At 42.4% G+C, this 26,257-nt stretch overlaps 1 protein-coding gene across 2 annotated transcripts in view; it reads left to right on the forward strand.

Annotated features, from left to right (window-relative positions):
• The window catches only part of LOC146063684 (uncharacterized), a 137,300-nt gene that overhangs the window by 19,658 nt on the left and 91,385 nt on the right, over window positions 1–26,257 (forward strand). For both annotated transcript variants that reach the window (XM_083176296.1, XM_083176287.1), the window contains exons 4-7: window positions 2,997–3,070; window positions 4,363–4,420; window positions 17,370–17,664; window positions 22,720–22,917. In XM_083176296.1, the coding sequence (XP_083032422.1) occupies window positions 2,997–3,070; window positions 4,363–4,420; window positions 17,370–17,664; window positions 22,720–22,917 (625 nt within the window). The remainder of the gene's footprint in view (window positions 1–2,996; window positions 3,071–4,362; window positions 4,421–17,369; window positions 17,665–22,719; window positions 22,918–26,257) is intronic.

Raw genomic sequence — 26,257 nt, forward strand, 5'->3', positions numbered from 1 at the left:
GTGATCCAAATTATTCCGAAAACCATAGTCTAATGTACTTTAATTTTTTGCTACAAACCTACTGGGGACATCTGTAACTGGCACTACTGGGGGAAAAACATGTAATTGGCACTAAATATGTGCAAGGACATGATTGCTTGGCATTCACATTCAGTGCCTGAGACAGTACACAAACTTTGCGATGTGTACCATTCGGGTCTTAAATTGTAATTCTGTTTTACCTATGTAGTAGAGCTCACAAGGGCAATATAGTACATATACCCTGTATAACAATTTTGGAGCTGCAAGTTAAAGGCCACTTGATTTTGTACCTTTTACCTGTGTATGGGTGTGCAATACTATCACCCACTGCCAAATAATTACAGGTTGTGCAGCCAATGCACTTAAAACAACCATTCCCTAAACTTAAAATATGCTTTTTAGAATATTTTTTTTAAAAGGGGTAATGTCTGTTTTTACTACCAAGTCCTTGATATTCCTTGGACGAGTATAGCAAGGCATAATCTTTTTGTTTTTTCATTGATTTGAGGTCAGGGTCAGTTGTTCTAAAGGGCCACAATGATTTGGCCTTCTCATCGATGTAATTACTGTTGCCGCTATATTGGTGCACCCAAGGAAAAATGTTTTCCTTGGTGGTCTGAGGTTTCAAAGTTAAAATTACCTCACGCTCAATGAATTGGCAGAGTGTCCCCTTGCAGTCACTCGTATCCTGGCCCACTTGCGAAAAACTGTTAATCTTTACCCTTGGTAAAACTGTGTATTAAACAAAATAAACCAGAAGACCCTGCGCTATAATGGAAATATTTCAATAAAAATATCATAAAATATTGACACTATTATAAATTTGTACCAAATTGAATCCATAAAAATGTATCATCTTAATCTAAACAACATATAACAACAATCATGAAAATACACAACAAAAAAAGCACATGTACATAAGTAATTTGTTAAATATGTGACCAATTCTAACCAAAACTATAGATATAACATCTTTAGCCGAGCAGAAGCTAATGCTGTGCACACACGGTACAATCCAGCATGAGATTTTGACTATAAAGATCGTATGCAGATCGCACAGGTTTTTTACCTTGCGATCCCGATGCGCGCTCCCGTGACAGCACAAATCGAAACCCAGATAGACAGGGCAGCAATGACTATATAGTGCAGATTGTATGAATTGTATGAATTGTATGTAAAAAGTACAGAGATAGCAAAGATTGTATAGCACTCGAATCTTAAGTCAAATAGCAAGGGAATCTCACTGTGTGTACACACCATTAGAAATGGTTAGAGGCATATATCTGATGGTGTTAGTATTGCACACAAAAAGAAAGTTATTTTAACAGCGGATACAATTGATTAGTTCTGCCAAGCAAATGAGGCTTTTGATATTAGTGTGGCTTGATATTATTTTTGCCAAGTCAAGTTTTTTAATTGATGGAACAGTTTCATGTAGGTGAAACTTGGACTATAATTACCAATCCCTTTTAGGTGGTGTCTGTAATTTTTCCTGTCCACCAAAGAAAATGGCAGATGGCTGTAGAGTGGATCTGACAGGCACAGGGTTGACAAATGTAGGTGCTACCACGTCCCCATTGCACACCCTGTCTACTGAATATAAAGCTCGCCTTTAAACAAAAATAAATTGTGTGACTTCCAATATGGCCAGATGGTGGACCTCCCAGGAGAGTTGCCCGAGTCCTTGTGTATGTTCGGAATCATATAAAAAATGGCATGACCGGATACTCCGTATAGAGTTTGGCAACATCTCTTTAGTAATCAAATTTTGTTGTAGCCTGAAAGAATCATTTTTCTGCTGAAATTGATCTGCCGCTCCCGTCGGAACAAAGGAAAGATATCAGCACTCTGGACTAATAAAAACTCCAAAATGATTAGTGTTGCCATAAGTGACGTTTCAGCCAATACATTTTTTTCAAGCATAGCTTGTATGTGTTTCTATGCTTGAAAACAGCCAATAAATGGCTGAAACGTTGCTTATGGCAACCTAATCGTTTGAGGTTTTTATTAGTCCAGAGTGATGCTATCTTTCCTTTGCTCTGACAGGAGCGGCAGATCAATTTCAGCAGAAAATTGATTCTTTCAGGCTACAAAGGTCGAACAAATTGAACGAACATTTTGACAAAACCCCATAACTTTACACTCTGCTGTTCTCCCATGCAGATTATACCAAAGAAAGATTCTAATATGATATTGATGAAATTCCAAACCCTGGGGCAGATTCCTTCTAAAACCTTACTGGCCACAGATGATGTGGCAAGTTTGCACACATGTATTCCCCATGAAGGGGGATTAGCGACGACACCAATTCACATGTACAATGTTTCATAGGCCTTCATATGTAGCTCTAAAAAATGTTTAGAGAATGGGACAAATCGCATAAGGTCAGAAGTGTATTTTGTCCTGAGGTTTGAATTTGAGTAAGAATTACTGACCGGTTCAGGCTACAATAGTCAGGAAGCAGCACAGGAGGCAAAGAGAGCTGCAGGAAGCTGTATACCATTTGATGCTATTACCACTGACTGGAGTGTCCCCTGCTTCAACCTTCAATCTTCCAGGGCCGGGAATAAAACATTAATTCATTAAACAGCCTCCTGTTTTGGCTGCGTATTGGTAAATCCGCTACTTGATATAGGGGGTAGATTTGATTCCGCACTGGCCTTGGACTTAGAAATAGTAATGCATTTTATATGTGATGAACCAACTGTAAAGGATTTTTGTGTGGATTGAATATAGTGACTAGGTTGGTGGTGCTCCTTAGAGTCTTAAATTAACTGTCTTTAGAAATAGGAGGAGAAAAATAAGTATTTCTAAATCCGCTACATGTCTGGGCTGCTGGTGGCTTAATTGCTGTACTCTAATAAATAGCTCCTTGCACTTTACATGAATGAGTCAACACAGCATTGAATGTGTCTGCAAAATAAACGCCATATAATGAAAGTTGTTTCTATTTTCCGGTATTTCTCCCACCTCAGGTGTCGATGCATCACTTAGTCCAAGTTCATTTTCTGCTGGTAAACGTTATTCCGGAATTAACAAAAGCAAACAGGTGAGTCCCAGATTTTTTTTGGGTGGTAATTAGGATGGGATACCCCAAATGAATGAATAAAAAAGTTAGCCCTGCTAATTATCTGTAGCAGGATTTCATATTGTAAGTTTGGACGGAAGTTTTTTCTCTTTGTGTGTGTTTGTGTTTGTGTGTGTGTGTGTGTGTGTATATACATATATATAATATGTCACTGTATGGCCGGCACTCTCTGCTCCTCAGCGTGGAGTGACTCTTCATACTGCAAATTATATATATATATATATATATATATATAATTTTCTCACACACACCGGATTGACGTCACTGTAGCACACTCCCAACGCATCTCATCACTAATTGGGACTTTGTCAGGGGAAACGCGTTGGGTGTGTGTTCTACAGTACAGTGATGTCATTCTACAGTGACTTCATTCTGGGGTGTGGTCTCCAGGACTCCCTACTGATGGCGCTTAGCATGCTGCTGTGTCCTCAGATTTAACCTGAAATTGCGACAATACACGGCCGTTATTGGCAGAACGGGCCCAAAACATTCTAAAGTTGGGCTCGTTCTGCCGTGATCCCCCTTCAATGCCGTTGCTAAAGACAGCAGTGAATAGAGCCCGCCGCTATTTCCCCTGTTGAAAATAGTCGCGGGAATTGCATAACCCCCTAAGTCACCTGAAATAGTGACTCCTAGATCCCTTTACTCCTCAGTAGTTTTCATTATAGTGCCATAAATACTATATTTATCATTTATGATTTTTGAGACCCATTTGCATTATTGTACCTTTTTTTGCATTAAACTGTAATTGCCATGCTCTTGACTATTTCTCTAGTCTACCTAGATCCTCAACCATTAGTTTTACCCCTCCTGGAGTGTCTACCCTGTTGCATACCTTTTGTGTCATCTGCAAAAAGACATTCTTTCTCTTCAATGCCATTTGCATTATCAGCAATGAAGATATTTATAAACACTGGTCCAAGTACAGATCCCTTGGATACTCCACTCGTAACCATAGACTCCTGCGAATGCACTCCAATTACTACAACTTTCTGTTTTCTATCCTGCAAACAAGATCTTATCCATTCAACTTAGTTTCCAACCCCATGCTTTCAGGGACAAGTACAATTTAATCGTTGGGAGTGCCAAACCCATTGCCATATATCTATCCATCCATCCATCCATCTAGATAGATAGATATATGGCATCGGGTTCGGCACTTACAAAATATATTGTAGTAAAAAAAAAAATGTTCTCTGGATGATTTACGCATTCAATTTCTAAATGGACTTTTTTTTTTTTCTTTTATTTAGAGTGTGAGAGGTGTTTCTGCACAAAATTCAGCATTTGATTCAGTACAGCATAGTAGAGGTTGGTAATCTTTCATTTGGTACTGTTCCATAAAACTAGTTAAGTGTTTTTTTTTTCCTTTGCATTTTGGTGATGGTGATTATTTGTGCAGCATAGAGTCATAGGGGGGGGGGGGGGGGGGGGGTGTCTTTAAGCTGGGGTCCCATTCTCGGTCTGCTCAACCGAGAATTGGAAGGCAGGATTCAATGTCCTGCCTGTAGCGGGACGAGAAGGGGGTATGGCCGTGAGTTGCGGCCGGGAAGAAGCAAGCTGCAGCCGAGATCTCGTCACTTCTTGGCAGAATGAGCCCGTCTGCTTGTGAAGTCGGGCTCGTTCTGACAAGCTACCCTGTTCAGTGCTGTCGAGGAAGACCGCAATGAATAGGGCCCGGCGACCATCTTTCCCATCAGGAGATGCTCGCCGGTGATTGCATACCCCCCCATAGTGGTTAGAATTGACCTTCTAAAAATCCACACTAGACTCCTGTTGGTTTTATAGACTTATCTTGCGACAAACCCTGTCATCATCCTGCAGTGCTTGAGAAGAACTGTACAGTCCATTAGGAACTGTCCTTGCTTCTAAATATGGTTCCAGGGCATAAAGGCATTTGGAGATCACAAGTGCCAGTATCGAGCAATGCTGTCCTTTTTAGTGCAGCAAGGGGGGAAAAAACGTAAACAAGATCCTTGAATGCAGCTGAATTTGTAAAATACTTTGGATTCAGTTTTCGATTTGATTTATATGGACTCTTCAACCTGCTCTGAAGTTTTTTTCTAATCCTTTTCCACTATTTTCTATTCGATTTTCCATTCAATGAGCATTAGATTTTCTATTAGATCAACACTGGCTTCAGGCAGGAGATGGACATGGAATCAAATACTGCAGTGAACACATTAGATTTGCACTATTAAGTCTTGGCTGCCAAGACTATTTTTGTATTTGATATACACTACACGTGAGTGCGCACGGGATCGACTACATCGAATGTAGAAAAACCATTCGATGCCCATTTGAAAAATAGTGCATTTCTCGCCCTGTATATGCTCTATTACACTTTTTTTTCTGTCCAAAATAGAGAGATTAATATTATTTAAAAAATCAAAGAATGACAACTGTAAAAGACCGCTATCCTCAGTTGCAGATCCCCTTATTTGCTTATTTCCAGGTTCGGAGTTATGTGACTAAGAGTGTCACGAAATTGCACAAGGAGGGCTTGGATAGGGCTTTTGACCTCATGATTATTTATCGTAAGGGCGAACAGATACCTACTTCTACTCTTTACAACCATATACGCACCAACTTAGACCTAACCAAAAATTTAAAAGGGGCTGACTCATTGGAATGCTGTTTTCCCAGAGATCCCAATTCCATCCATCATCAAAGCTACACTGTCTCTAAATAAACTGCTTGTATCGTCATCCTATGCCGAAATGCAGTTTAAAATCCTGCATAGGGCCTACTACACGCCCAAGCATAGGTTTTTGATGGGTATAGCGGATAACTCTAACTGCTTTAAATGCCGATCCCCAGAAGCGGACATCATTGTTTATGGTCATGTGACACAATACAATCCCATTGGCTAGAGGTTCAGGGCTATATTAATAATGTTTTACAGATGCCCTTCACTATGTTTTACAGATGCCCTCCTGGGCGTTTTGGAACATACACTCACAGGGCTCACGCACTCCCCTCACTCGAGGCAATAAATGCCTTCTAGCTAAAATTGCAGCTGCCACAAAAAAAAACCTATCCTTTCCCAATGGATTCACTCAGACACTATTCCTCTGCAACTTATGCTCCCGAGACTAAAATACTTGTTTCAGATGGACTGGATTGAGTGTCTACCTGATGCAGAATCCAGGGCATCAAAATTCTTTAATACTTGGCTGCCATTTGTACAATCCCTTCCCATTCATGAAAAAGACTGTGTAAGACAGGCAGTCCAGCATACCACTTTGTACAACTTGGCTACTTTGGAAAGGGGACACCCCCCTTTCTAATCCATTGCTTGATGACCTGCCCTCAATACTGGATTGCTCTATGTGTAAGCTGTCATACTTTGTTTGGTATAATCCTTACTTGGACCTTACCACGCTTCACCTTCAAATATTGTGCAGCAAAACTTTATGTCTACTTGACACAAGCTCTATGTCCCATGCTACCTCAGTATTTGACTATTGCTTCATGTATACGGCCATACTTTGTGGATGTGTTCTCTTTTACGATTAACAATATGCCTTTTCACAAATTACGTCTATGCACCATTTCGTTTTCTCTTTGTCATATGATTGATTGTCAAAATCACTGTACCTTTTGTGAACCATTACTACTTTATCCTAATAAAAAAAAAAAAGAATGACAACTGTGGCCCCCATAGTTCAACAGTATGCAGATGTCAGCTGGAACGAAGTGCCTTTATGTACAGAACTTTTATGCTGGTGCAAGTTAAAAATGTCAGGCACTTATTGTATGTTTTCCCAAAAAGCAAGGGGGATTTCCTGCAAGCTAGTGTTAATCTTGCTTTGCTTTGTATATTGGACATTTATTTCCAACTCCTATATAAAAACAAAGTCCTTCATCTGGCATCTTCTTTTGAAGCCCAATCACAGCCACTCATATCTTTTTTTGGGGGGATTTTAATAACGTTATGGACCCCACTTTGGATCACTGGAGGGAATCATCTGATACTATTCCTCCTCTTCCTCCTACATTGTTCGCTAAATTGGTTACTGAGCTTGAATGGTTTGATATTTGGAGGTTTCATTATCCCTCTGCTGGTCGGGATTTCTGTCACTCCACTTTTCACATGTGTTCTCTCATAGTGGGTATTCAATGTTGATTCCGAATTACATTTTCAGACTGTTGGAAACTTTCCCATGGAATACACGTGGATTGTCAAATCCAAAAGTATTTTGTCGAAAACTGGTGTGTATTCGTCAATCCAGCGGCCCTTTTCGACTATGCAGATCTGACTGTTTTTTTTTTTAATTGGATCTGCACAGGTTTCAATGCTGTTGGAAACAGCCACATAGAATAGATGTTTGCCAATGTTTTTGCCGACACACATAGAATCCCCCCCCCCCCTTTCCCCCATAGACTTATGTAGGGTACACACCAGGACGACCACCGTCGTTCACGACCGATAGACGACCATGGAACGATTTCCCTTGGACTTCCCGGGAGCTCCCAGGCAGTCCCCAGCAAACGATTAGCAAAAATTGTGTTTTTTTGGCGGAACGATCTTGATCCGATCCCGATGTGCCCGCGATGGTCGTGAAGATGGTCGGATCGCTGGTTTTTGTTTTTTTGCAAGAACACATGCGACCGTCGTCAGATTGGCCTTTGAAATTTGAATGAAGGGGCTGGACTAGCAGAGGGGGAGGACTAGCAGAGGGGGATAGGAATAGCAGCAGCCATTTTAAACCAGTGTATTTCTGCTTTGTTACTAGTGAGGCTTGGTTTATACCTGCTGAACGCTGGACATAGCTATTTACACATTACTTTGTTTTGCCTGCCATTACAAAGTGTCTTTTAACCCTGCACTATGGAGAATGCAGTGATGGGTAGTCACCAGCAGCAGTACCTGCTCTATTATGCAGTTTTGAAGCTCAGGCGTCAGAGAGCCCAGCGCAGGAGAGAAAGATCATGCTGGACAAAGCAGTGGCTACTTCAGCGTCAGACTCGTTCGCACATGCCACTGCTCAGGGACATCAGGGAGAATAACCCAGACGATTTTCGTAACTTCTTGAGGATGGATGATGCCACATTCCAGGAATTGCTGCGTCTGGTGACTCCCCACATCGAGAAGCAGGATACCAAGTATCGCATGGCTATCCCTGCTGAGGAACGGCTGGTGGTGACCCTGAGGTTTCTGGCGACAGGACGGTCTCTTGCTGACCTAAAGTTTGGATCCCTCATCTCCCCGCAAGCTTTGGGCCTCATCATCCCGGAGACCTGCAAAGCCATTGTGAAGGTGCTGCAGTACCAGTATTGCAAGGTAAGGATGAAATATACACCGTACACTTTATTGTGCAAACAAAATATTTTTATTTATAATTTAGGCCTAGGACAGAAACAGGTTTTTTAGGCCTTTCATAGGTAAAACATGTAAAATAGTAAATAGATTGTGTCAACACAAATAGATTATAATACCATATATAAAAGATATTGTACAAAAACACACACTATATATAAAGATTTAAGTATGTATGACCCAGTTTAAACTTTCCCAATAAGTACGGGCTACTGTGTGGCAGAGGATGTCTGCCGCCGATAAGTAAAGGCTGCGGCCCGCATGGCGCATGGCGCAGATGCAATGGCCCCGGCCCCATTGATGTGCGCCATACGACATGTGAGCAGTGGCCATCACATACCTGCAGCTGAGACCATGTCTGCCGCACAGTACCCCATACTATTGGTAAAGACAAAAGGGCAATAAATGGAGTTTGCTATCCAGATTGAGGAGAATCCTGTTCTCCCTCTGGTAATGCAGGTACAGGTAGCAGCATATAAAAAAACAAAAAACACACTCTGGTAACTTCTGGAACAGGCCCTTACAACAGTAGGGATAAGGTACTGTGTGGCAGAGGATGTCTGCTGCAGATATGTAAAGGCTGCGGCCCACATGGCGCAGATGCAATGGTCCCGGCCCCATTGATGTGCGCCATACGCCATGTGAGCAGTGGCCATCACATACCTGCAGCTGAGACCATGTCTGCCGCACAGTACCCCATACTATTGGCAAAGACAAAAGGGCAATAAATGGAGTTTGCTATCCAGATTGAGGAGAATCCTGTTCTCCCTCTGGTAATGCAGGTACAGGTAGCAGCATATAAATAAACAAAAAAACACACTGTGGCCCTTGTGTGGCAGAGGATGTCTGCTGCAGATATGTAAAGGCTGCGGCCCACATGGCGCATGGCGCAGATGCAATGGTCCCGGCCCCATTGATGTGCGCCATACGACATGTGAGCAGGGGCCATCACATACCTGCAGCTGAGACCATGTCTGCCGCACAGTACCTCATACTATTGGCAAAGACAAAAGGGCAATAAATGGAGTTTGCTATCCAGATTGAGGAGAATCCTGTTCTCCCTCTGGTAATGCAGGTACAGGTAGCAGCATATAAATAAACAAAAAAACACACTGTGGCCCTTGTGTGGCAGAGGATGTCTGCTGCAGATATGTAAAGGCTGCGGCCCACATGGCGCATGGCGCAGATGCAATGGTCCCGGCCCCATTGATGTGCGCCATACGACATGTGAGCAGGGGCCATCACATACCTGCAGCTGAGACCATGTCTGCCGCACAGTACCCCATACTATTGGCAAAGACAAAAGGGCAATAAATGGAGTTTGCTATCCAGATTGAGGAGAATCCTGTTCTCCCTCTGGTAATGCAGGTACAGGTAGCAGCATATAAAAAGAAAAAAAACACACTCTGGTAACTTCTGGAACAGGCCCTTACAACAGTAGGGATAAGGTACTGTGTGGCAGAGGATGTCTGCTGCAGATATGTAAAGGCTGCGGCCCACATGGCGCAGATGCAATGGTCCCGGCCCCATTGATGTGCCCCATACGCCATGTGAGCAGTGGCCATCACATACCTGCAGCTGAGACCATGTCTGCCGCACAGTACCCCATACTATTGGCAAAGACAAAAGGGCAATAAATGGAGTTTGCTATCCAGATTGAGGAGAATCCTGTTCTCCCTCTGGTAATGCAGGTACAGGTAGCAGCATATAAATAAACAAAAAAACACACTGTGGCCCTTGTGTGGCAGAGGATGTCTGCTGCAGATATGTAAAGGCTGCGGCCCGCATGGCGCAGATGCAATGGTCCCGGCCCCATTGATGTGCGCCATACGCCATTTGAGCAGTGGCCATCACATACCTGCAGCTGAGACCATGTCGATGGTAAATGATAAAATAGCCTATTTTTTAAGACAGATCCTCAAAAACAGGACACTCTGGATCTTCTATCAGTAAAGAACTGTAGAATTGACGGTACTGGGGGGGTTGAGAAGGCTGTGTAGGTGTTGACTGGGTATGTGTTGGAATTGTGCTCGACTGGCCTGCTACGGTGGCAGGCGGAGTAGGCACTGGTGATTCTAATGACAGTGGTGTGTCTGGTGCACTACCAATGCCAACTATTTTAGTGCCACTGTTGAGATACCCTAAACTGCCATTATACACCAACTCCATGCATAGCTTTTCAAAAGTAAGTTGCTGGTCCGGAGCCATGTTGCGAACACACTCTGCCACATAAGTGAAGTAGTTGTCATGTTTGTCCGGGTTTCTTTGCAGGACTTGATGTGCCCGCATCATAAATTCTTCATGTGCTGCTGCTTCTCCTTTTTTTCCTTTGCCACGCATTTTTTTGGCACGGGGGAGTGGTGGAGTGGGTTCCAGGGTGGGTGGCGGAGTGCGTGCCGGAGTAGGAACTTCGTTCGATGTGCATGCATTCTCAGATAGGACAGATAGGTCTGGGGTTGCAGGTGGGTAGTCACCAAGCTGTAAAAAAATTGAACATGTTTACTAATCAATTCTATTTACTTCTAATTTCAGTTCCCTACCAGCGTGAATGAATGGAAAGTCATCGCAGAGGAGTTTGAACAGCGATGGAACTTTCCAAATTGCGGTGGAGCCATTGATGGCAAACATGTCCGCATAGCCCAGCCTATCAATAGTGGTTCCTACTATTTTAATTACAAGGGCTATTTTAGCATTGTACTAATGGCTGTTGTTAATGCGAACTATGAGTTTATCTTCCTGGATGTAGGAAGGAATGGCCGTGCATCGGATGGTGGCACTTTCAAGGACACAAAGTTCTACGAAAGGCTCATAGCGAACACCCTTCACTTGCCGTCTGTCCAGGAAACTAAACAGGGGCTTAACTTTGTTTTTGTGGCAGACGAGGCTTTTGGCCTGCACGAGCATGTCATGAAGCCATATGCGCAAAGGGGCCTGAACCATGACAAAAGGATCTTCAACTACAGGCTATCCAGGGCACGGCGTGTTGTGGAAAATGCTTTTGGCATCCTGGCTAGCCGGTTTCGTATTTTCCACACTGCCATTAACCTGAGGGTGGACAAAATTGACTGGGTTGTCACGGCGTGCTGTGTCCTGCACAATTTGCTCCGCAGAAAAGCCACACAGCAAAGGGCTACAGGCACAGCACTTTCAAGAAGACCAAGAACTGCCAGAGGAGGTAGTGCAGATATCCTCCTTGCAAACCCCAACACAACACTACACAGGGAGTGCACGAGCCAAACAGGTGAGGGAAGAGTACATGGCCTACTTTAATGGGGAGGGGGCTGTGGATTGGCAGGAGGAATCAATTAGATAGCCAAAAAAATAGACTCACCGATGCAGACTGCAAATTCTCCTCCTCCTCCTGCGCCGTGACTTCTTGGTTTTCATGTTCTACCATCAGGACTACTCCTGTCCTCATCGACTCCTGGCTGAGGGTGAATGTCAACCGATCATAGTACCAGAGCGATGTTTGATACATCTCGTCGACTCCAGCACCAGACTTCTTTGCAGCCTCCACCTTCTTGTGTTCCTTTAAGAACACCGTGCGCAGATTCTGGATGCGTTTCCTCACCCATTCAACATTGGCCTCTGGGTGAAATGGAAGACTGTAGCGTGCCAAGTCCTCCAAGGCTTGGTTTCTTTTCATTTTGTTTGAATATTCTTTGGATTTTGTTCGCCACAGGCATTCGTGTGAACGATATTTTTCAATAAACCCTTCAAGAAACTCTTGTTCCTTGGCGTTGGACATTGGGACTGTAAAAAGATAAAACCATTTTAGTTGTTATAGTTATACCCATGTTTTGTTTCATATTTAAATTTTTATAGTTATAGTTATACCCATGTTTTGTTTCATATTTAAATTTTTATAGTTATATCCATGTTTTGTTTCATATTTAAATTTTTATAGTTACCAGTTTACCTATGTTTTAAGTATTTAAAATGTTAATAAACTTTTATGAAAACCACTATACATTTTATTGTGCATATTGCTATTCACACACACAGGTGAATGGGGCCTAGCAGAGAGGAGTGCATGGAATACTGCAATGGTGGACAATGGTTTATGTATATATATCTATATATACACAAACACACACACACACACACACACACACACACACACACACACACACACACACAGGTGAATGGGGCCTAGCAGAGAGGAGTGCATGGAATACTGCAATGGTGGACATTGGTTATATGTATACACACACACATGGGGCCCACCCGAGCAAACAGTGACATGGTCGGGTGCACGGTTGACAAACCAGTGCTCTATACACACTATATACATTGGTGGCAACAGTGGGCATGCATAGGAGAGCATTGGGAGTGCAAACATACCAGGTTGTTGTTCTGGGAGCTGAGACAAGAAGGAGAGTCCAACTGCTGCGCCAGCGCTGTTTGCTATGTGGAAAAACATGGCGCCGGGGGAGTGTTTAGGAAATGCCACTCAAATAGGCTGGATCAAACGACGGACGCACCGACGGACGGACGACGGAGGCGGCAAAAAACACTCACGATCTGCATACGATTGACGGTCGGTCGGCCTGGGATTGACGGATCCTACCTGCAGCACGTAGGACCAAAGATGCGACCAAACGAGCGGCGTGAACGCGCATTGGATCGGAATCGGATCAAATAAATGTCAAAAACACACGATAGTACATACAATCTGCATACAACCGGTCGGAATTGGATCTAAATTGACAGAATCGGGCCCTAGTCGTCCTGGTGTGTACCCAGCATTAGCTTTTTTTCTCCAAGTTTGCCTCCTTGTGTATCAGTGGTGACTTTTGTCTAGGTGGCAATTTGTCTGTCAACAATTTGAGGCACAGTATCTTTCCACATGGTGCATTTCTAAAGACCGTGATCTGTGGTTGTACTACCTCGTTGCTAAATCCAAGCTTAGGTTGCTGTTCTCTTAACATATGCAATATTCCCAAATTGAGATAAGGGGTAGTTATAGGGCCTTTTTAGCTAGGGAAGATGCTCAAAGCTCTAACTTTCTAGTAATTCTTAATCCACAGTGCCCATTTTCGCAAAACTACAACCCAAGATGAATGCCTGAATATGGTATTACTTTATTATTTGGGCTAAATCCGATCTTTTTCTTGTATCGGGCAGGTTACCAGATATTTAGCAAACCTGTTTGTCCCTTACAATGGACTTTTGTGGTTTACGTACCGGGGGGTTTGGATTACACCTCCAGCCTCAGTTTATGACTAACAGTAGATATGTTGCATATAATTTCAAAGGGCAAGCCCATTTAAGGAGGAAATTGTCCCTTACTATTGTTAGTCACTTTAACCTATATAAAATGTTCATCCAACCTACAGGCTTTTATATCCTGAAACGCTCAAGTTGACTGAATTCCTAAAAGTGTTTTTTGCTTTCGATAGTATATGGTATTCCTTTATTTGGAACAATAAACCAGCTAGTATGGCCATCGAAACCATGTACAGGTCTAAGGTGTTGGGTGGGTAGATATTCTATCTACAACCCTATCTCTTCCTTCTTTGTAACCTAGAATTTGTCTTTTTTGGTTTAGGTTTAGAGGAGACACATTCTGTAGTGCTTTACTCTGCTATGCTTTATGCCTTAGCGTAGTGGTTCCTAAACTGTGTGCCGTGGCACCCTGGGGTTCCTTGGTGAACTTGCAGGGGTGCTTCGGGTTGGTGGTCCAGGACTAATTCAAAATATTGGTACTTATTTCCTAGCATGGCGCCCGCGATTTTATATGTATTGATCGGGTCGGAAAAATCGCATTGATCGCATCGCATGCCAACCAAATCGCATGCAATGCGACCGACGCTATTGACCTGATTTTTACATTGGAATCAATGTAAAATGGTCCCTGGGACCCGATTTTACATTGATTTCAATGTAAAAAACCCCAAAACCCCCCATTTTAATAGCAAACACCCCCCCCCCCCGATGGTTGAAATGGCCCTCCATTGTTAACGCCACCCCACTATTGACACCAACCCGAAGCGTGGCGAGGGGCAGTGGTACGCGTCCTCCAACTTTTTCATACCCCCACTATTCACGTCGGCGTGGAGTTGATTCGTTTTTATATAGTGTAGCGAGCCACCGAGCCCGAAGTGTGGCGAGCGCACGCGCATACCTTCACAGGTATACGCGTCCCCACGCGGGGCTCGCCACGCTTTGGGCTCGGTGGCTCACTGCGCTCGCCACACACTATACAATCAACTTCACGCCGACGTGGATAGTGGGGGTATGAAAAAGTCAGAGGACGCATACCACCGCCCCTCGCGGGCTCGCCACGCTTCAGTTGGCGCCAATAGTGGGGGGGCATTAACCATACTTTGTAACAATATACAATGAGAAATTGGCTATATTGGCCCATTTACCATTGTTCCCTATGTAAAAATCAGGTTGATCAACCCGATTTTAACTTTAAGAATAATTTAACATTATTCTCTATGGGAAAATCGCGTTGGTCGCATCGCGGCCCATTATAATGGGCCGCGATGGACCCGATCAATGCGATTTACGGCAAATACACTGTTGATTGACATAAAATAGGGTCCATCGCGTCGATCGCATGCCTTAAGTACCTTAAACTTAAGGCATGCGATCAACCCGCGGGCGCTGTGCTAGGAAATAAGTACCAAAATATTTATGGTCAATGTAATGGGCATATTAAGTGCTGGTGGATTATAAACTATGTGGACAAACATAAGCAAATTGTGTCCCTCACCATGTAAGTAAACCGAATTATGACATTTTAACACTATTTACTTAATTAAATATTTTCTTTTCAGAGATATTCAGAAAAAAAAGGTTTTGGACATGGGGTGCCATGAAAACAATTCTGATACTGTAGGGAGCTCTGATTAAAAACGTTGGGGAACCATGCCTTAGCACCATGCCATTTAAAAGGGGTGTGGGACAGTCATCAGCCCGACGTCAGGATCCCGACTGGCTGGACCCAGACAGCATGGTGAGCGCAACTAAGCCCCTTGTGGGCTCGCCACGCTGCGAGCACGGTGGCTCGCTACGCTCGCCACCTATTCTATTCTCCCTCTATGGGGGTCGTGGACCCCCACGAGGGAAAATAGCAGGTGGCTGTCGGTGTTTTGACAGTCGGGATACCGACGTCGTGTAAATGCCCGTCCGGCACCCATTTAAAAGCCACACTTTTTAAGTTCCATGATAAATGGGATAGGGTATGGGTTATTGGGTCGAGCAATATTAGGTCAACAAATGAAATAGGTCGACATGGAAGGTCGATACAAACATTATACTGGCTAGGTCGACACTTTTGTTTTGTCCTGAATATTGACATGGCACTGTCTAAGTGTACCGTGTTACTGTGCGTGGCTCACAGTGCTTCCCATGCCCCCCCTAGGCTGCGAATAGAAGTGTATGCAAAATATCCATTCTCAGCCGTGTGGGCGAATTTACCGTGCAAAGGGGGGTAGGCGGGCTTAAAATCACACGCAGCGCTGCGAACTCCGCAGTGCTGCGTGTGAACCAGAATAAGGTCCCTTGTCTGTTCCTGAGGTTTCTCTAAATTGTATTCGCATGTTTTGTTTTTCTTGACTGATGATTTATTTTTGTTTGTTTGTCTCTGCACACTTTGTAGTGCATGTAACTGGTTTCTAATTGCAATGCACTTATGTTCTGTGTTCTTTTCTGATGACAACATGTTGGTTCCCTTTGTGTTTTGTTTACTAAAAATTTGGGTACTTGTTTCCTAGCACGGCCACAATCGCGGGCATCGTGTGCCTTAACTTTAAGGCACACGATGCCCGCGATTTCCTTTGAATAAAGCAGTACTCGGGTACATCACATCGGTCGTGTGCCTTAAGAAGGCACACGACGCGACCGACGCGATGCCCAAGATTTCCCCATAGGCTTCAATGTTAAAATATTTTAACATTGAAGCCTATGCGCGCCCGACGCGATGCCCCCGATTTCTCTATAGGCTTCAAATGTTAAAATATTTAACATTAAAGCCTATGCGATGGACCCGATTTGTCCATAGGCTTCAATGTTAAATTATTTTAACATTGAAACTGAGTCCATTTAACATAGGAAAAAATGGGAAAAGGCCGAATAAGGGCCATTTCTCATTGGGTATGGCCCCGTCATGTGTGTAAAAAATAATGGCCCCCCATTGTGGCCGCCACCCCCACGATTGAAGCGAACCCGAAGCGTGGCGAGCGCAGCGAGCCCGCGAGGGGCGGCGGTGCGCGTCCTCCGACCTTTTCATTCCCCTACTATCCACGTCGGCGTGGAGTTGAGAATAGATTAGTGTGCCGAGTGCAGCGAGCCACCGAGCCCGAAGCGTTGCGAGGGGACGCTGATACCTGTGAAGCCCGCGAGGGGACGCAGGGATCTGTGAAGGTATCAGCGTCCCCTCGCGGGGCTCGCCACGCTTGATATTTTTTTAATACACATGATATTGGGGTGGTTTAAGTGCACACTGATAAAGATGGTGGCCATGACAGTGTTCATTCTAGCACCAACTATCTTTGAAAAGCCATGCAGTTCCTCTTCCCTGCCTGGGGTGTCGATGTCTGGTGTGGTGGTTCTAGCACAGGTCTGGTTTGCATATCAGTGCTGATATACAGACCACACTGTGCTAAAAGTACTACAGCAGACAGCAACACCCCAGGCAGGGAAGAGGAACTGCATGGGTTTTCAAAGATATTGGGTGCTAGAGTGAACACTACATGAAACCAAGCTCATGGATAAATGGTACAGCTGCAGAGAGGTATAAAATATCCTTTTGTGGCCAATATGTGTTTCCTAAACCATAATAACTAGAAAACCCATTCGATCACATCTAGTCTGTCACTAAATGATACTTTGAAAAAGTTGTTCTAAAGTTAGAAATTCTATAAAATGTTAGTATTTGTTATTTTGATTCTATTTTTTTTTTTCATATCCCCTTATCTTTTCCAGTAAAGTCAAATGTACTAACTAAAAAGCTGGCAGATATATTGATACATGCCAATCCAAATGAGAAACACCCTCCTGATGTAAAGGACTCTGCTGAGAAGCTCTTTTCTGATGAGTCCGATATAGAAGATAATGATGTAATACCCTCGCTGATTAAAGATTTAAATGATGCAGCCAGTGAATCAGGCAGCCGGTCTTCCAAGAGTCCAAGAAAATCCAGAGAGCAGCTGTATAGTTGCGACCATTCAGTTGTGCAAAATCCTCCGAGCACAACTTCTAAACTTCTTGCGAGAAAGTGGTAAGGTTTAAAGTTTATATTCTAAATTACTTCCCAAAAGAAATAATCGTACAGCCAGCAGAAAGTAAAAGGTGTATATAACTTAATTCCATGCCTTCCTTCTTGTTATTTCTCCTGTGTTCTTTTGATGTATAGATAGATAGCGTAGTTTCTGTTCTACCATGAGTTTAGCTATATATCTGCAGAAGCTGAGAGGGGTGGTTATCCAGGGGAAGATGCATGTGGAGGAGTGTGTGGCCTGTTTAGAATCCTGACTCACATACTAGGGTTATGTACTCTTGGAGAACGTGGCCTGTTTAGAGTGTTGGCCAACTATATGACCTGTGTTTCGGATGTGACCTGTTGTGTAATCTGCTTATCGGATGTCGTAACAAGTGGCATCTGCCGTTCTGCCTCAGTCAAGCACTTGCAGTCCCAAGGGGCAGGTCTTCAGGAGCTGCGCCTGCTGGGTGTGCTCATCTGCAATTACCGCTCACCCGCTGTTTTTGAGTGGTGGTGTCCAGCATCGGCTATTCTGGGCAGCGGCATCTGGATGCATTTTTGGTACTGGGCAGTCCAGTGCAGATCTGACGGCCCAGCTATTCTGATTAGTGGCGTCCTGCCAGACGTTGGGGGGCACTTCTGGTCTCGTGCCTCTCATACATCGGTGGCCCCAGTCCCAGAATGGCATTCGGGGGGCTAGAGCAGGTGCTCTGATTATGCCTATTTTAAAGATGGTACTGAGATGTTTAAAGCCTACAGCTTCAGTAGTCTTTTCTCTTTCGGAAGGTGAGAATGGGGATCCCAAAATAAGCCTGAAATTGCCAAAATGAGGTAAGCCATTTAATCAGTCTTATGTGGGGTACACACCAGGACGATTTGGCCCAAAATTAGCCAATTTAGATACAATCTCGACCGATTGTATGTAAATTGGCCATATTTTGGGCCATTTCACTGCCGTTCTGATGCCATCCCGATCCAATGCGCGGCCCCACGGGTCCTTAGTTGTTTACTGAGATCCTACCTGCAGAAGGTAGGATTTGAGAAACGACCATTGAAGTGGGCGCGGGTCAAGATCAGATTGCGATCACATCAGATGCAGTTTCTGAGCGGGTCGTAGGGTCCGCCAGATCGTGAGCGTGTCGTATGTTTTTGTAACGACCTGCTCACGAGCTGCATCGTGCTGGTGTGTACCCAGCAATAATGTGTTACATGAGTTAATGGAGTGTATGAGAAAATCCTTTTGTTTCCAAAGAGGAACTTCTGGAGTTACATGGCTTTAAAAGGTCCTGATCTCAGGCTGGATTTAACTATGAGGATGCTGCATTTTTGGAGGAATTACTAGAAGCGATCAAGAAGAGTTTTCTAGTGATGAATCTAGAGAAATAAGAGCAATGAGATTTTTATGAATTTTTTTTTTTTAGTGAAGAGAGTATGTCATACAACTATTTTTGGCAAATGTATGTAATAATATCTTGACTTTCTGACAGCTTATTAAATATAGATTTTTCAATTTATTCAGATAACTTCCTAATAGTGGCTTTATTATCCAGGTTATTTGAAATATCACGGCTGTCTATTAAGGAATTATCACAAAATTTGGACCCCTGAAGTAAATGTTTTGCTCTTCAATTTCAAAAATCTAAATCAAATTACTTACATGCGTAACAGCAAAAACACACTGTTTTGAACAGCATAAAAAAATGCTAGATCGAAATCGACATTAGAAATCCACATTTTTTTAAGGTGCTTAAGAAAGGTATACATTCTGTAACACACAAATAAATCAGCATGGTACTTAGTTCTATAGTGGAGAAAAACAAATCATAAAGTTAATGCTTGATTACTGTTGTATCGCATACATAATTAACTCAAGAAAACATGAAATTTAAAATATTTTTAACATAACTTGAGTCCATAACTTAACAGTCAACATTATTTCCCCTGGTTTGGAACCTGTTGTAATGGTCTGTATTTTTCCTTTTAAGTGTAAACATAAGTGTATACTGCCTTCCAGTACTTCCTTGGCTTGTAAGCACACGGTTATACAGAGGACATGAATAAAAGGATCAAAATGCGTATATCATAAAGGCTGGGACAACACATTTGTTGCTTGGTTTAGTTTCATGATGTGTACCAGCACATCTCTTTTCTCCTCCTTACATTCAACAATATACCCAATGTATCAACTGTTATCGTACACTACTGCTATACAGTATATCCCAGGTTGCAGATCACTTTTGTCAACACCTTAGGGGGTCTAATTTTCTTGGATATTCCATAACAAACTGCCATGATATTTCAAATAAACTGGATAAATAATCCAGAATTAGTAAATTTTTAATACAAAGATCAAAAATAATAAATAAATGAATTTTTAGACTGTTGAGATATTTGGTAGAAGTAGTTGGTATGAGAGATTGGTGGTGTACACACCTGATTAAACTCACATAGACTGATCCTCCAGATAACAGATCAGAGACTCTCACCTCAGAGTCTTGCCCGCCAATGTTTTGGACATGTCACATTTAAACCACCCAAGATGGACCAGAAGCAGACCATTAATGGAGACCACTGATATTTTTTGTCTCGGGTAGAAAGAAATGTAAAGTTATTAACCGCAGTATATGTCCCCTGGAAAGAGTCTATGCTGGCAGAGTTCCTCAGAAGAAGCAGAATTCTTCCTGAAGAATGTGAATTAAACTACAACCCTACTGGATTTTACCTATCAGTTTGAACCTATTGCATCAGGGTCCAGTCTATTATTCCAATCCAGCAGGATTATGTCTGTGGCTCCTTGGGGTTTGAACCTTTGTTTTAAATACTCTAATGAAGCAACCTTTCGAGCCATTAATAGAGGCGCCCCTAAAATTCCTGACCTGGAAAGTTGTATTTTTAGTAGCAATTACATCTGTGAGAATTCAGTGAGATAGAGGACCTATGGAAGGAAGAACCATTCCTAAAAATATTGCCAGGTAAATTACTGCAGAGACTTCATCCTGACATTCTTCCCAAAGCAGGCTCTGCATTCCATTTTAATCAAAAGATTATATTGCCTGCTTTCTATCCTGAGCCTAAGGATAAGGAAGAGCAAGACTGGCATACGCTGGACTTGATCAGTGGGATAACCTCTACCTCGAAAGGCTGAAAAACATCAGTAAATCGAAACCTTAGTTCATCATTCCAGAAGGGATTAGAAAAGACTTTGCTCCCACGATGCAAACTGTTCTATGATGGATCAAAGTCATCATTACATTCATATACAAGAAAGAAGACCAAAATGTCCCAGCTGTAATCAAGACACACTCCACCAGGGCTTTGGCTATGTCATGGGCTAGGAAGGCACTTTTTCTAAACATTATGCTTTGAATGTTTATACCGCCCACTTTGAAGATCATGTTTTGCAAGGTGCTCTTGGTAAATAACTTTGCATTATTTGTCATCTCCCATCCATTATTCTGTTTTATTATGTTCTATCGGTATAGCTACCATGGGAATTGTAGCAGAAAGTAGCTATTTCTACTCACCGTTAATTTCATTCTTCTTAGAGGTCCCATGGCAGCCATCAGAATGCCCTATACTTCTAGTGTTTTTCTAGAGACCTAAAATATAGAGACACTCGAAAGAAAAGCAGGAAGGGGAGGAGAGAGGACGTTTTTTTAGGGACACCCACATGGTGCATAAAACCTATCTAAACTGAATGACAGGGGGGATGTGCTAGTGTTATGGCTGCCATTGGATCTCTGGATGAAATGGAATTATCAGTGAATATAATTTGCTGCTTTTTTCCCAATACGTCTATTAGGGGTATGCAATAACAGGAGAATAAATATCAGTAGTGAGAGTTTTTTTGTGATTTATCAGGATGTTTCTCCAATTAATAATTTTTTTGGGGGAGCTATCCTATTAGGAAAAAACACAAATAATGGTATACCCACTGGCGAGACTGGATTATAAACTTGCACATTTGGGTATCTTTAGTAACAAGAGGGTCAGAATCTAGAATCTGAAAAACTCAGAACACAAAAGAAAACCATAGTGCAGTATTGTAAAACACTTCCAACGTTTTTAATTTTCACAGGCCACTCACTTGAAAGAGATCAAAAAAACGCATGTAACAGGTCTTTGATAGCAGATTTGGACGGCTGATCAAACCTATATGGGCTCAATGAAAAATACAAAGTCCGTTTGGTGGTGATGAATGTGCTGAATAAGCACATTCATCACCACCAAACGGACCGGACACCGGGGACCACCTCTGGATACCTTTACCTGAGGGACCGCTGATGATCCGTGTTCTACATACCCGATTGGGTGATAAGCTTTTTATCTTCTTTTAAATTGTGAGTGTATCAATAAATTGTTCCAACTTTTAAGCTACAGGATTGCACTATTGTATTTTTTATTGAGCCCATATAGGTTTGATCAGCCGTCCAAATCTGCTATCAAAGACCTGTTACATGCGTTTTTTTGATCTCTTTCAAGTGAGTGGCTTGTGAAAATTAAAAACGTTGGAAGTCTTTTACAATACTGCACTATGGTTTTCTTTTGTGTTCCGAGTTTTTCTGATTCTAGATTCTGACCCTCTTGTTACTAAAGATACCCAAAGGTGCAAGTTTATAATCCAGTCTCGCCAGTGGGTATACCATTCTTTGTGTTTTTTTCCGTGTATTTCTAAGCTACTTGTGGTGGAAGCTTTTTCTTGGTGTTACCCTGGGCTCAGACTTTGTTTGTTCTGTGGATATCCGATACCTTTTCTCGAGTAGCTATCCTATTAGGTCACCAGGAAAAAAAATGTTTTTTCTCACACATACAAAGGTTCAGTGAAACCTTTTTGCTATCATGAGAAACAGACCCGTTTTTTTGCCTAAACTGTCTGTATACAGCATTTGTTTCACTTAGGAAAACATAATCCTGATAAAGCTGTGGCTTATCTTGGATAATTGGATAGCCTACTACGGCAATGCACTTACAATCAATGATCGTGGTTATATTGCATACCTTTTTAGTATTTAAATATTTGAGCTTTATGTTTTCAGTTATGTAAATTGTGTAAAATTATCTTTTTAAATACAGTTTAAATTTCAAAGATGCAAGAGTGTCCGAAAACACAAATATGGCTCCCAAAATATCTGAAAAGAAGTTGTCATCTAAAAGTTCTGTGAATGAGTTGAAAAGTGATGCTCAAGTGTCAAGGCTGCATGAAGCTTTAAAGACAAGTGTCAACAAGCATGAAGCCACAAAAGCCCCAATGACGACATATACAGAAAATGGGTATTTCCACATTTTTATTTTCCTGCTGTGTGTGTGGTACAGTATGTAGATTCGATTATTTTTGTTTGTTTGTTTTCTTTAGTTGTTTACTGTATTTATAAAGCAGCACATGGGTTTTGACACCCTGTATAAGGGGATAAATCTGACACTCTAGCTACAGGCTAATATAGGCAGTATTATCTGCACATAGATGCATAATTATAATGTGCATGATGTATATCTTTTTTTTGCCCGTTTTTGTAATATTGTTTTATGAAGTGATACAGTATCTTTTGCAGCACTTGAATTGAATAACAAACACAACATGCAGTTGACTCAACCACAAGACCTATTCACAATTAGATGCTCAAAAGATATTGAGAGAAAAGGTAGTGGTGTAAAGATGAGCCCTGACTGGCTATTTCCATTATGTATATGCTTATTTAAAAGCTTCTTGACAGTGGCCAGAGATGTCCAGGAGCATTAATTCATAGCCGCGAATAGGCAAAGTACTCCCCAACAAACTGATCACGGTTGTGATCAATAGTTATGCGCATTTGTGCATTCTAATTGAGTTGTTGGGAACTTTTAAACAGGTCAGGTATCATTGGTTCAGGTTTAGCACTTGTCTGAAGAGAGAGGTTTTAACACTTTTACAATTGATGTGAATGTTCAACTATTCTATGTAAACGCACTGTGGAATATGAGTTGAGTGGCAAGATTCATAAGAGACTGGTATAGAGTTTTAAAGCAAGTTAAATTTATTTTTTACAATAGTGTAGTGGAGATAATAAACTAGCATAAACTGATAAGATTAAAGTAGATACTGTAGATAACATGGTGGGGATGCCGGCAATCAGAAGACCGACATTCAATGAAGAGAATCCTGATGGGACAGGTATCCTTACCTTCCTCCTGCCCAAGTTCCCCCTAAACCCTCACCCTCCTTTATCACAGCCTAAAGGTGGCCATACACTAGTGCAATTTGGGCCCTTTTCATCTGATTCGGATGCATCGGGCTGAGAAACCAGATGAAAAGTGTCAAATCACACGTTTTACCTCCAATTCTGATCCGGGGTCCTGTGCACATTGGATCGGACCTGAGATTGCAATGGCTGCACTTCGATTTATTGGATCTGGCGGGCTTGGCTTGGATCGCATACTATATGTCGTAAACAAAAGGACTGCATACTGTGGATTGTATGAAATCCTGCCATCCGGGAAACTGCCGGAGGGCAGTTCAAGGGAGATCATATTCTACTTCTCCCCTCTTTAGTGTATGGAGCATTAACCCTTCCTGTCTGTGACTTGTCTGTTACTGTAGCACCAACATCCTCTGTATTACGTGTATTGCTTTTAATGTCTGTAAAGCACCTTGAGTCCTGTTGGAGAAAGTGTGCTACATAAATTAAACTTACATACTAGTGCTTGGCAGGTGAAAAGCACTAATGGGGGCTGGTATGAGCCTCTGGGGTTCTGGTCCTCCATTTGCTTAATTGTGTAAAGCTGTTTTCCGAATGCTATTTTAGCTTGTATTGCACTGTAGCAGGGAGAAGGGGGGGGGGGGGGTTGAGGCACAATAGCCAGTATTTGTGTGTGCTTTCATGCACTCTTGAGATGGGGACCCCAGAATTTTGCAGGGGTATTGGTTGTCCCGGTGATTAGTGACAGTCAAAACCTAACTTAAGTAGCACTGGGCTGTTCAGATATCCCGCTTGCTGCAGTTGGCTTTTTTTGGTAGTGACGTTGTGGGATGTTGCTAAGGGCGGGCCATCTCAGGAGCATAACTTTGAGAACTGCTGTCTTTAAACTGGTGCGGTTTATTCCCTGAGTTAAATGGAGACAGCCCTTAGCACCTCACTACAAGTTTCCTGGGGAAGAACATGTATTCTCACTCAGATTACACTGTATTCTGTTTAAGTGTATGAACTCTTGTGCTAGGTTTATTTTTCTTTTACTGTCCTGGTTGGGCAGTAATATAATTGATAGGATATACATTTCTATCTAAATGCAAATCTGTCCACAATCCGTACTGTCTGTCATGCAATATATTGCTCCGACACCGATTTAAACAATAAATAGTATAGTGTGTACCTGTAAGGATAAATGTGTAGCCCCTCGACCTGGTGGCCCCTTAGGTACCAGTAAGAATGTAAATTAACCCTACACACCAAACACACGGTGGCGAGTCAAGAAACATTCTGTTTAATATCACAAAGGCAGCTAGTTAAAAGCATAATACATGGGAGTATACAATATGTATGTGTTACATTCTGATTGGTCTGTTAGGTTGCAGGGCAAATTCAACAGGGGGGGGCATACAAAATATCATACACAAAGAAAATGAGTAACAAGGGGGGTTTTCGATTATACAAGAGTTTGTGCAGGTGCACGCTGCATAGCAATTCCAAGAGGGGGAGATAGAAACAGTATAGAGATAAGACACGCTCAGGCTTACAGTATGACCTTGCGATGTAACCAAGCAAAAACAGTCTACAGTACGTGCAAATTCTTATATGCTAAATGGGTTCTAAATTTTAACCCTTCAATCCCCTCTTAGAATCATGAATTTAGATGATATGATTCTTCTTACCAAATTCCTTATTTCTGTGCTTAGCGAGATATTGTTTGTAACCTTCAGGGGAATTTGCGTGTGCAGGGGCAATGGATTCATACATAATACCTTTGGTAGCAAGTTTTCTACAACATAGTATAATACAAAAAACGACAATACAGATAATAGTAAGAATAATCAATATATAGATTGCTAATTGAACAAGGGCCTGTTCTATACCATTTGGGTGACCATTTTTATTACATCCCTATGTCCATCGTTTGGAGACACAGGGGTTAATGGTGCAAAAGTCTATCTGGTAGGCGGCTACCTCGGTGCTGAAAAAATTGTACCAGAAAATGTATACGCCTGCCTTTTCAGTCATGTCCACTTCAGTTTTTGTGCAAAGGTATCTGGCAAACAAGAATCAATAGAATAATATACGTTATCCACCATCGTCCAGAATTCTAGAATGACCTCATCTGCTGGTGAGTCGTCTTCTCCATCATGTAGGAGGTTAGGGCTGTCTGCCCCCATTAGTACCTCGCCTTGTTGGGGGTCAGAGTTGTCTACTCTCGTTAGCACCCCTTCCTCGATCTGTTCTCTATCCGGGACGTTACTTGGGATTCTCTTTACCCTGGATGCGTGTATCCACACTGGACTCTCTTCTGTAAGGACAGCCGTCCTGGTTACTGCTACGATCTCTGTTTCTGGACCATAGGTGAAATCTCCTGGACCTTTATTCCTGGGGAGAACCTTCACAACGACCTTGTCTCCGACCTGGAAAGGATGTGTTGATTCCTGTGG

This window comes from Crinia signifera, chromosome 1, assembly GCF_055691185.1.
Source record: "Crinia signifera chromosome 1, ASM5569118v1, whole genome shotgun sequence".
In the NCBI taxonomy this organism is placed as follows: Eukaryota; Metazoa; Chordata; class Amphibia; order Anura; family Myobatrachidae; genus Crinia; species Crinia signifera.